This window comes from Nematolebias whitei, chromosome 2, assembly GCF_014905685.2.
Source record: "Nematolebias whitei isolate Nwh7 chromosome 2, NemWhi1, whole genome shotgun sequence".
Classification (NCBI taxonomy): Eukaryota; Metazoa; Chordata; class Actinopteri; order Cyprinodontiformes; family Rivulidae; genus Nematolebias; species Nematolebias whitei.
The window spans coordinates 13,554,732-13,567,351 of NC_056499.1; the positions used below are offsets into that span (position 1 = coordinate 13,554,732).

General features: G+C 43.4%; 1 protein-coding gene across 1 annotated transcript in view; it reads left to right on the forward strand.

The window, feature by feature from the left end:
* tmod2 (tropomodulin 2) overlaps nt 1-11,023 on the forward strand; it is a 32,792-nt gene extending 21,769 nt beyond the window's left edge. Inside the window, exons 4-10 of the mRNA XM_037690392.1 lie at nt 1,314-1,436; nt 4,936-5,010; nt 5,086-5,216; nt 5,295-5,402; nt 5,476-5,619; nt 7,396-7,540; nt 8,599-11,023. Of these exons, the coding sequence (XP_037546320.1) occupies nt 1,314-1,436; nt 4,936-5,010; nt 5,086-5,216; nt 5,295-5,402; nt 5,476-5,619; nt 7,396-7,540; nt 8,599-8,630 (758 nt within the window). The 3' untranslated portion in view covers nt 8,631-11,023. The remainder of the gene's footprint in view (nt 1-1,313; nt 1,437-4,935; nt 5,011-5,085; nt 5,217-5,294; nt 5,403-5,475; nt 5,620-7,395; nt 7,541-8,598) is intronic.
* The last annotated feature ends 1,597 nt before the right edge of the window (nt 11,024-12,620 follow it).

A 12,620-nucleotide genomic window follows, 5' to 3' on the forward strand; every position in this document is an offset into this window, starting at 1 on the left:
ACCTACACTACGCTACCCGGGAGGGAATGAGCAGCGGGGGCTGCAGCTGAGCACGCCTTGCCCCGGAGGAACCATCCGGTTCGCCCCGAGGGTCGGCGATAAGAGGAAAAAACACAAGATGGCGTTGTCCAGCGTGTAGTGACCTGTCACTGGGAAATGGTCCACGACGCTTACCTTGGAATAAGACTGCTGTCATCTTCTCCTCGGGGAGGAGAACTCACCGGACGACCGGAGGTCGACTGCCGGGCCCAGCATCCTTCACAAGGTTGGTCATTTACACAACTTATCTTCTTTGTTCTTCTGACAGTGCTATATTAGCTCGCTGAAGAAAAAATGGGAGCCGATTTCCCGCTCTTAACGTAATTTATACGGACCGGGTAGGGCCCACACAGCAGGTGGGCGTGGACTAATTTTTTTCAGTGCTTATGCTCTGCATAACGGGATAAACCCACTAAAGCGAAGGCCTTAAAGGGCGAAGCTTATATGACATAGAACTAAGCACTTGGGGAGCAACTGGGGATAGGGTGTCCTGCTCAGAGACACCATGAGATGTGCAATGACTGGGGATCAAACCCGGGACCTTCGGGTCCTGAGTCGGCTGCCCTGCCTCTACACCATCTCGCCCCCCCCAGATGGTGTAATGCCGATGACCGGATATACTGGCTGATAATTTTTGAGCTGTGTCCACCCCCATGAATCTAAATAAACAGCTACTACTAACGTTACTAACACTGATATGTTTTACCTCTACGTTAGATTTATTAAAGTTTTACAAGGCAACACTATGCTAGGTCATCTAAATGTTAGCATGCTAACCTGAGAAGCACGTAGCTAATGACAAGCGGGTTGGAAGATTGAAGAGAATTTATTATTGTTGATTTGTTTTACCGATCAGTTAAAATAAACTCGCCATGCTCTGTTCAGTAAAATACACTACGCAGTATTGCTCGCTGCTTTGACTGTGCTGAAAGTGAAAGTCAAAGTGAACGGCCATGACTTGAAAGTAGTCCACATTCACCCTCTGCTGGATACATTGTACAATTACACCTTTTGCAAGTAAGGACGTGGCTTGTTCCTCGTTTTTATATCTGCACATAACTGGACAATTATCACCGATATGATATGCTTCCAAACGCCTATATCGGCCTAAAATATCGACCCTACCGATATATTGGTCGAGCTCTAGTTGAAATTCTAATGTACCGGTACAGATGTCTGTTTTTAGATTTTCTTTCTTTGTAAATATTAGTGTTTTTGTTTTGCTCATCTTCTTTAAGTTTACAGGTTGACTAAGATTACTTTTTTCTCCACAGGTAAAGTATTTGTCCCTAAGCAGCAGCCAATAGAAACGCGTCAGGAGGATGTCACGAAGCTCGACCCAGAGTTGGAGGAAGCTCTCTCCAGCGCCACAGACACAGAACTGTGCGACCTAGCAGGTAAGGAGTTGACCGCTCTGGACAAAGTGGAGCTGTTTGATTAAAACTCAGTGAGAGTAGTGAGACCAGAAACGAGCTGCGAGGAGCTTGAGTCTGCCTGTTCCGGGTCTTTGCTGGGATGGAAAACTCAACCTCCTCCGTCCCTCAGCGCTGTTATTTACTGACAAAGGAAAAGGCTGACTGAGCAACTAAACACCTCCCATCTGGAGTGTTGTTCTGATGACATCATCTGCCTTCAAGCCAGAATCTCACTCGGCTGCGACTGCTGACTGCTGGTTGGTGAACGTGATCCTGACGGAGTCTTGAATGTCTGTTGAGCAACACGATGGCTCAGTGGTTAGCACTGTCACCTCACAGCAAAAAGGTCCCGGGTTCAGTCCCTGGTTTGGACCTGGGCTCTTTCTGCATGTTCTCTTTGTGTTTGGGTTTCCTCCATCTGCCTTCGGGCCCAGGCAGACCTGAAGAAGAGATCTGTGATGTCAGTGGGACACGCCTGGTGAATTAAAGGTTGATAAATACATTTACTCACAGACGCTGGAGTCCTGTCGCTGGAATTGTAACAGATTCTGGTCCGTTTTCTTTCACGGCGGTCAGAGAGTTTCTACGAGTGTCTTGAACTCTTAATCTAGTTTCTGTAATTCAGGACTATAGCTGTATTTTTTGTGAATCTACTTGTTAAAAGTTTTGCTACAGTATGAAAACCTCGTCTTTAACACCGTGCGCATTGTTTGGACTTGAAAATAAAATGTGCATCGACGTGTTAGTGGTGGAAAACGTCTTGCGGTGCAGAGCTTCTCTTCAGCTTCACAGTTTCTCCCTGATCGAATCAAACTCTGCAGCTGCCGCAGTCCCTGGGTGGGGACGTGGGTCACGGCGTTCAGGGCTGGCCTCACTGGATCAGTGGCAACAATGAGCAGAGTGGTATTTTTACTGCCGCTGATTGAGCAATACTTCACTAAAACCGAAGTTTTATTTACTTTCTAGAATTCCTTCAGTCGGTGTGTAAACAAACACACCCAGACTCGGTGCAGGTGGGCTGAACACAACCTGCCCTGCTTCACTTTTTAGACAAACTTTAAACATTTTAACAATTTATTGCTTGAGATGAAAATTACTGTGAACATCAGGTATTAAAAACCACACAGAAGATCAATAGTAAGGATTAAACCTGGACTGGAACCTGCCGTTCTTCACTTCTGAAGTCCACTGATGCAGATTAAATCTTAACGTGGGGGCTGCTGCCGGAGTGGGGGCTGCTGCCAGGGTGGGGGCAACATGGGCCGAGGTGGCTTGGATGTAGATGGAGGTGTATGGACCAATATTTTTGTTCCATCATATTGAGCTTGCCGTGACGTGAGACTCGCATGAACGTTCAGTTTTAACTGAGCAAACTACGCATGTGCTACTCTGCCCGTTTCCTCGCTTGAGTTGGCACAAAGTATGGAAGGCAGTTTATCATATAATCAGATTACAATCTTTATTTCTATTTACGATTTTAATACAAACTTTTCTCCTGATTATGATATTCTTATCAACTATAATTGAAATTAAAAATATTTTCAATCCCTCCATCCATTATCTTCCTTTTTGGGTCACGGGGGTCACTGGTGCCCATGTCCAGCTACTGTATCACTGTGTGAGAGGCGGGGACAACCTGGACATGTCTCCAGTCCATCACAGGAACATATAGAGACAAACGACCATTCACTTTCTCACTCACACCTAGGGACAATTTAGAGTTACCAATCAGCCTAACATGCACATTTTACCCTAAGAAAACCCACGCATGCATGGAGAGAACATGCAAACTCCACCTAGGGAGGCCCTCGGCAGGGATTTGAACCGGCAACCTTCTTGCTGAAAGGACGACAGCTCTACCAACTGAGCTGCTCATATTTTCAATCCAATTATTACAAATGATCAATATAATAAGATGAATAATTCCAGTTGAATCGTAAAATATAAATTTATAATGTTAAGAAACTCATAAAATGTTGAAGTGGTTACTTAAATTTTAAATGGACAGCCTGGATATCTATTCCAGCTCTCTTGTTTATTATGATTATATAAAATAGTATGAATAACAGTAAAAGTTTCTCTCTAATCATATTAGTTCCTATAAAACATTTCCACATATTTTCAGACTCTGTTTTTCCAAAACATGATGAATTATCTGTTAGTCAGTATTATTATGCAACACAGGGCCAAAAGTCACAAAGTGCTGAACAAACTGAGACTTTTCAAATAAACAACACGAGACTTCTTCTGGAAACTTTACAAACTCTGCTTCTAATGTCAACAGAACAACCTGACAAACAACGTTTTTAGAAACTGAAACTAAAACTCATGACTAAAACTGTGTCTGCCCCTAAGATCTAATATGAGTTTCTGCTGCCAGAGTTCTGTTTTATTCTGACCAGGAACAAATCTGCAGTACTTTTCCACTTTCACCTTTAATTGTTAAATCAATCAGTCAAACTTTTTAAGGGTTTATAGATGTTAAATTTTTTTTTTTTTTTTTGGTGCATTTGGAATGACCTTCAATTTTCAGTATCTACTTGTAATATTGTGATTGTAAATATCTTTAATTTCAATTCCAAGTACAGTAGTCGTTTATTGCTGGGGATCCGTACACTGAAGCCCTGTGTTAATAGTAGTACAAGTAGTAAGTAGTAGTTTATTTTAGTATTGTGTATATAAACCTTCCTAAACTCTTGCAATATTCTAAACAATGTTTCTAAACTTGAAACGCTCTAAAAGAGCACAGAATGTCATGATTTCAGCTCTCAGCCACCTGCAAGCTCTCTTGGCCACGCCCACTTCTCCGCCCTGCATGGAGATCAGCTGATCAGCTGCAGGAGGAAGTTTATCCTGCAGTGTGGGCTGCACAAAGGTGCAGCAGGTGCTAAATAATTTAAAACAATTTATTTTAAATAAAAATTCCATGCCTATCATGCAGCTCATCCATCAATCAGCCAATTGTGTCGTGTCCAATCTTATTTTGAAAAACCGCGATAGAATGAGTCCACGTATAAAGAACCGCGAAGGGACAACTGTATTAAAATGCTGTGACCAGGAGATGTTATAGAAATCCAAAATAGTAAATAGAGGCAGGAGTGTGATTTTGATTATGTAGTAAAACAGCCTGCCGTCGAACGCATCAATCAACCAGATGACGAACGAGCATTTGTGAGAGGTGAGTGTACGCATCGCACACTGTTTGCTCAGCTTCATGTGCACGAGCATCAGTTTCACCGTGCGCTCAGCTTGACATCACAAACGTTACTCCATGGAGGTGAATAATGTGCACGGCCATGAATCCAGTTGTGCACACAAATTAAACATGCTTTTTCTTTTTTTTTTTAATGGTCTGCGCAGACTGCAGCTTCACAGCCTCAGCCCGCTGGTGTCGGTCTCAGAGTTCAGTCAGACTGAAACAGGAAGTTCACGGCTTCACACTGAAGGCTCAGAACTCACCGATATCTGGTTCTGTTCACAGCGATCCTGGGCGTGCACACGCTGGTCACCAGTAACCAGACGTATGATGGAACTGGAAGTAAAGAGGGCTACAACAGTGAGTACTCGCAGGAATTGGACCCAAAACCGAGAGAGGTCAGTATTTTGAGCCGTGCCTTGGTGTGTTCTCCAGATGTGATCAAAGGTGAGAAGATGAACCCAGTGTTCGACGAGCCTCCCAACCCGACCAACGTAGAAGAAACTCTGCAGAGGATAAAATCCAACGACGGCTCCTTAACGGACGTCAACCTCAACAACATCAAGGTACGTCAACACCGGCTGTCTGGGTGGAGCTGTGCTCCTTAACACTTTCACCGACGCCAGCGTTTCTTGGTGTCCCAGAACATTCCCATCCCCACGCTGAAGGACTTCGCCAAAGCCATGGAGAAGAACACGCACGTGAAGAAGTTCAGCCTGGCAGCGACGCGGAGCAACGACCCCGTGGCTGTGGTGAGGCGCTGTGCTTTGTGGGCAGTTAGTGGACACGCTGCAGCTTCGTATTTACGCCTCCTCCTCCTGCCAGGCGTTCAGCGACATGCTGCGAGAGAACAAGACGCTGCGGAGTTTGAACCTGGAGTCGAACTTCATCACGGGAGTCGGAGCGCAGGCGTTGGTCGAGGCGCTGCGGGACAACGACACGCTCACAGAGATCAAGATCGACAACCAGGTTCACAAACGTTTCTGATGTTTTTCAGCTCGTAGCTGTTTTTGTTCTACTTCAACAGTTTGTCTTAAAACGTTCAGCTCATTCAGGACCTTCCTGCTGGGACCTCTGGTGTTTGTGCACTTCTTTCTTTTTGAATATTTAGCTTTTTCAGCCGTGTTTTCCCTCACTGAAAATGAATGGAGCTGTCTTCATTCGTGTCTTTCAAGCGCTTTAGCTGTTTACTACCGTTTACTGCTCATTTCAGCTTCTGCTCTGCTTCAACTTTTTTTTAGCTTCTTTCTGCTCGAATTTTTCAGCTATTTTTTCTTTTAGCTAGATTTCTTCTAATTTGAGCTTTTTGTGTTTTTCTTCTGCTACTTTGTAACAAATTTTTTTTTTTTAATGCTCATTTCAGCATCCTCCTGCCAATATCAGCATTTTGGGTATTTTCAGCTACTCTTCTGCTAATTTCAGAAGTTTTTGTCTCGTTTTTTTTGCACCTTTTGGCTTTCTTTTCCTGTTGTTGTTATAATATTTTAATTTTAAATTTTATTAAATTTTATTTTAAATGTTTAAAATCAAAACTAAATAGGGGAGTGGTGGCGCAGAGGTTAGAGAAGGTGGGCCTGTGATCGGAAAATCGCTGGTTCAACTCCCTTTACCTACATGAAAATGTGGTGGGAAATGTGAAGCACCCACACCTGCCTTCACCCTCATTTGCCCCACTCTGGGCCCTTGAGCAAGGCCCTTAAACCACACCATCTGCTCCCCTGGGTGCCCTAGATGGCAGCTCCCTGCTCCACACAGAGGGCTGTTGTAGCTCGGTGGTCTGTGGTTGAGTCAGGAAGGACATCTAGTGTAAAAACAAATGTCAAGTGTTTGTGCGAGTCAGTTTGCTGTGGCGACTCCTGAAGAAGGGAGCAGCCGAAAGAAGAAAAAAAACCCCATCAAGGCTTAAATTTTATTTGAAAGACAAAATGTAACAGTAAATTTAATATAATGTCAACTAAAACTCAAGAGTCGACCGACCGTTTTATTTATATTTATTTAAAGTTTATGCTGTAAATTTTTTTCTGTTTTGTGTGACGTAACTCGCGACGTCAGAAATGAATTAGCAGCATGTTGGCTTTTTGAAAGTGTTTCTAAACAGCGAGCAGCCGAATGGCGGGAACGGTGGGTGTTTTTTTTTTTTCTCGTGCCTGTTGGAGATGGGCCGACTCAGAAATGTGAGAGAACAAACACTGAATGAGTCGTGGGGCTGTGTTTTTAAAAAAACCCTGTCCAGTTCTGTGTGCATGGCTTGTAAAACTGTATCCAGAGCCGTGCACGTTGTTTTGTTATCTCAACCCCACTCCTGCTCTACACTACGAGCCTGTGTGGCTCAAACGTGGAAATTGCAAACTGTGAATGTTGGGAAACGTTTTGGAGACTCCCCCATGAACTTTGTTGGCCAACTTGTCACGGCTCGGTGAGAGACCGGCCTCTTCTGAGTCATGTGAGGACACTGAACATTTTTCTCCTGTTTCCTGCATCATTCTGAACAGATTCAGCTTTTATAAAAACCCAAATGGTCATGCTAAGAACACGTGTGCAGGTTTTACCTGCTGGGGTTGTCACAGCGGCCATATCTTGTCTATTGATGAACTTCAGGAAGAATAACTCGACACAAAACTCTGAGAGGTCCCAGCTGTGAGAAGGGAAGTTGTATTTCTTCATTGTGGTCTGAGAGTTCATCGTCTGTTCCTCAGAAGAAAGTCCCGACTCTGACGTTGACCGGAGTGTCTGTGTGTCCCTCAGAGGCAGCAGCTGGGAACATCTGTAGAGATGGAGATCGCTAAAATGTTGGAGGAGAACAAAACCATTGTGAAGTTTGGCTACCACTTCACTCAGCAAGGACCTCGGTCCAGGGCTGCTGCCGCCATCACCAAGAACAACGACCTCGGTAACACACACACAAACACACACATACACACGCACACCAGCTGTAATGTGTCGTTTATTTGGGAGCATCCTGGCGGCTCTCTGTGGCTTCACCACCTCTCCTCTCTCTTGTAGCTCCGCCCCCTGTCAGAGCTGCGGTAGCACAGGTCTGATGCATGAGTGTGTGCAGACTTAACAGACTTCTTTCACAGCGTTTGAACCGAGCTTTCACTGCTTTAACACTCTGAAACCCGACACCGTGTGAGAGTGGCGACATGTTGGTTTGTGTTCGTGTCGACACACGCTGCTGATCCGAACGCTGACCACGTCAGAACTTTCTTCAACAGCAGCGTGAACAAATCAAGACTTCCTCGCATGTTTTCTCATTTTAATGCTGCTCAGTCAGTTTAATAAATCATAAACAGGCTTATACATGGTACCCACAAGGACCAGGCTGTACTAAAGTATGTACCTGGTACTTAATGGGGATGTAATGGTCACCCTATGGGTACTTAACCACTCTGGTACGTACCTGGTACTTAACGAGTACAAAATGGGTTAGAAACTGACCAGGCTGTAGTATAATGACTACAATAACTTGTTACCCAGTACACACTGGTAACTTACTCAGTTTATATCTGGAATTTAACATTTTAGTATCTGGTGCATACTTTATTCATACCCACTAAGTACCAGGTACCTACAGGAGATTGGACAGTTATATGCCTCGTACTTTATAGGTATGTTATAGTCATTTAACAGGAATGTACCTGGTGGTAACTAGGTACATAATGGGTTTTGTAGCTGAAACGTACTTCATGCGTACCCACTAAGTACCAGGAACCAACAGGAGACCAGGCTGTCTTACAGAGTGACTCATTGCACTGTACTTATTGTGTACTTGATGGGTATATACCGGGCTTGTATGGAGTACTTAACAAGTACGTAACCGGCAAGTACCTGGTATGTACCTGCTATTGAATACTAGATGCTGTATCGGGTACATACCAAGTACTTTCCCACCTGTTTTGTGTGTTACTACAAAAGAAAATGTATTTTTATAAATTTTTTTCATTCCAGTCCGTCGGAGGCGGGTGGAGGGGGATTTGTAGAGACGGAGCGCGGCGTTTCTCCGAGCCAATCCTGCATTTCATCTCATGGTGCCACCGCCGCTGCCCCGGTCTCATCTTGCCGTGTGGAAACTGTCGTCCTGTGCCAAACTGCGGGGCAAGGTGCGTTCCACCTGCAGACGCATCTGAGAAGAACGGATCAAACTGGAACCGCCCTCCCCCTCGCTCCCTCTTTGTTCTTAAGTTGTCCTTGAAGGTGTACATCTCTTTAGGTTTTAGTCATTTTCATTTCCTGTTTTGAGCCTTCGTGTTTCCTGTCCGCACGTTTTACGTTTTTCATTTTATACAAAGCTTCTAACCATGTGAACTAATCACGACAGCAGCTTCCCTAACTGGTAGAAACGAACAAAGACCCGCGTCTTCGGTTCTGTTTGACGTTGAACCGAAGCAGCAGATGTTCTTTGGCCCAAACGGGTCAGAACCGTTTGCAGGTGGTTTTTATTTGAGCAGGTTAAAGGTTGGTTTGAACCAGAACTGGACCAGCAAATCTTCTAAAACCCATTAATCCACCAGAACCAATAATTAATGTATTCTTTATTCCTCATCGTTTTGACAAATATAACTAGATTAGTTAGAAAACATTAGATCCTGTTGATACGTTAAAGTTTTCTGATGCTCGGTTTATGCCAAAGACCAACACAAACGGTGCAGGAGTGTCAGTCATCGTCTTTGAGTTTCGCTCCGTATGACAGATCTAAAAAAGACGTTTACAGATTTCTGCTCCATCATGCTTTGACCTTTAATTTGTATCTCACTTGGCTGCGACGAGTCGGAGACACAAAGTTACAAGAAATGACAGAAAGTTTCTCTTGGACTCGCACAGAAAATGTTTTCTTACACGACAACGAAAGAATTGTCACATTCCTGCTCATTTAATCGTCTCACTTTAGTCTCAAAGTGTCTTAATTATGTCTCGGTTTGATCAGGCACCTTGAGTGTCGGGTCCAAACGGGCTCCATGTCTCTAAAACCAGAATCTCACCCTTGTTGGACAGAAGCTGGTGACTAAATATCGTTGGACAATTATGAGAAAATACATCCGTTTTCATTTGATCTTGATAAATTTGTTCTTCTGACGCGTTACAGATAATTCTGTTGCAGAAATGTCTCAACAAGGTTCTGCAGAATTTTGATTTTTGACTGTAGTTTTGTGAGAAAATGGACCCTAAGTACGGGTCTCTGTTCAATTCAGCACCCATTTGGCCTGCGTTGGGACAAAATTCTCATTTTTATGTCCAAACGGTCCCGTGTTGTCGCCACACCCTGGAAACGTCTAGTTTTCAAAGACCGTTCGCTCTTCTGACTTACAGGAGTTATCAAGAAAAGGTCCAGACTCGATCTGCAAATATTTTCAGAACGTCAGTTTTTCTGAATTTTTAGGAGTGTTTAAAGTCAATGCATCAGATCCGAGGCCCTCAGAACACCCGCTAACGTCTCGAGATATTTTGGAGACTCGGTTGCTCTTAGCAACGAGATGCTGCGTAAAGAGAGAGCTGCCGTGAGAGAAAACGAGTTTATCAATTTTCCGTAAACATTGTTTTAAATTTCTGCGACAGGAGCGTGAAGCTCTGTAGCTCATGTGAAGAAACCGAGAACGCCTGCAAACGTTTCGAGACATTTTAGAGACTCTGCAAACGCCGTTTGGAGTTTAACTCCACGTAATGAAATGAACGTTTTTGAAAGAAAATTAATTTAGCGGTTTTAAAAAATATATATATATATATATTTACCCTCGCAGACCTTTTTGAGACATTTTAGAGACTTCTCTCGGATGCTGTTTGGAGTTAGTCTCCAATGGTCATAGCCCAGTTAGAAACCAGCTTTCCTATTGGCCTTTCAAAATAAAAGCTTAGTTAGCAGTTAGACATGCAGAAGTTGAGACTCCTAACTTCTCAGGTCACAGATGAGTTTTAATTTGAACGTTTGGTTCTCAGCAGTCAAATATTAATATTAATAATAATAATAGTGACACTTGGTGTTTATGTAATAAGCTGTTCAGTTCATGAAACCGGCTTCATACGGTTAAAACCGGATTCTTCGGGAGTCACTTGAGCCTTGTAAATGCTGTTTCTGGGAGCATGACGTCGTCACCCTGAACGTTTATATCCGTGCACTTTCCCCACATTTATCTTTGCTGGCTTTTCCTCTTTTTGTTTTTACATTCCTGTTTTTCTTTCTGTTCTTTGGTTAATAAAATGTATATTAACTGTAAAGTGGCATCTCGTGTTGAGCGTATTCACAGGTGGAACTACGAATCACTGCTGAGACTTTTTTATTTTAACTGTAAACCCAGGTGTCAACACAACAAATATATAATATTATTAAAAAAAAACTCAATACTGGTGAAACAAACATGAATAAATGTTTATACATCAACTCTGGCCTTGTTATTTTAATTTCTTTATAAAATGTGTTTTTAATTAGTTTTGATCCTAAAGAACCGATTCAGAACTTCAGGGCTTTAATGAAAACGTAAAAGCAACTCATAAATGTTTCAGTTTAAAATGGATCCAGATGGAAATTAAATCCAGGTCGATTCAAGGAGCAAATTCTTTCAGCAGATTTATCATTTTACACCAAAACAAAAACCCTGAGGAACTTGATGTGGTCCAGATGGACCTGTTAAACCCAGCATCATGTTAAAACCTGCAGGATATCTGGCTCGGTTCTAATCGGATCCAGATCTCAGATTTGTCGAGCTCCGTGCCTGAACGATGATGTAAGACGTACGACTCCATCCTGTGGACTTCCTGTGCCAGAAGGCGTCAGAAGAACCTGGCAGTCGATTCGTGTTTCCACGCAGAGAAGAAGAAAACACCCGGGTTACGTCAGGACCGCTGATCCAACGAGGCTTCACTGGACCCAGAACAAACCAGAAACTGGGAGGAGAACCCACACATGCAACCACAACTGAAGTTTGACTCCTCATGTGGAAAACAGGCCGAATGAGCTTCAGAGCAGTGGCGCCACCAAGGGGGGGCTTAAAAATTGATGCCCCCCCCCTCATTTTGCCCCTCTTAGCCATTTTTATCCTCTTGAGTCCCAAGATTTTGCTTGGTGTGATTTTTATTTTTCTCCTAGCTGTTTAGGATTGGTAGAAGTATTAATATATTGTTATTTTAAATAAAATATGTAGTCCCCCTGAATAAAGACAACTGGTCTTAAACCAGGTTCATGTCCTCAACATCAGGATCAAAATCACATTTCGAAGAGGACAAGCTTAAATACGTTTCAAACTAACACTTAACCTTGAGGTGTCGCAAAGGGACCAAACAACTAAATTTAGCTTTTGATTCTGTAGAGGTCAACCAGTTTGACCCTGAAGGTCAAAGCTGTTCCAACAGGCTGTAATGATCCTCGTTGCAATCATTCCACCTTGCACCTCAATTTGGATGAATGTTGCACATTTTGTTTTTCACATAGAAAATAAAACCTAGGGTTCCTATGACGGGTTGTGGAAATAATATTAATAATAAAGACGTTATTTTAATAGTTAGGCAGCACGGTGGCGCAACTGGTAGAGCTGCTGCCTCTCAGCAAGCAGGTCCTTGGTTCAAACCCCGGTCCAGGGGCCTTTCTGGGTGGAGTTTGCATGTTCTCTCCGTGCATGCGTGGGTTTTCTCCGGGTACTCCGGTTTCCTCCCACAGACCAAAAACATGCATGTTAGGCTGATTGGTAACTCTAAATTGTCCCTAGGTGTGAATGAGAGAGTGAATGTTTGTTTGTCTCGTTTGTCTCTATGTGGCCCTGTGATGGACTTGCGACCTGTCCAGTGTGTAACCCGCCCCTCGCACAGTGATTGCTGGACATGGGCACCAGTGACCCCCGTGACCCAAAGTGGAATAAGCGGGTAAAGATAATGGATGGATGGATGGATTTTAATAGTTAGGCCTGAAGTTGTCGAAAAGCTTTGATGTTGAATGTTGTGTTCGTATTTTTCACATCTTGGTTTCTGAGAGGAATCGTTTTGGG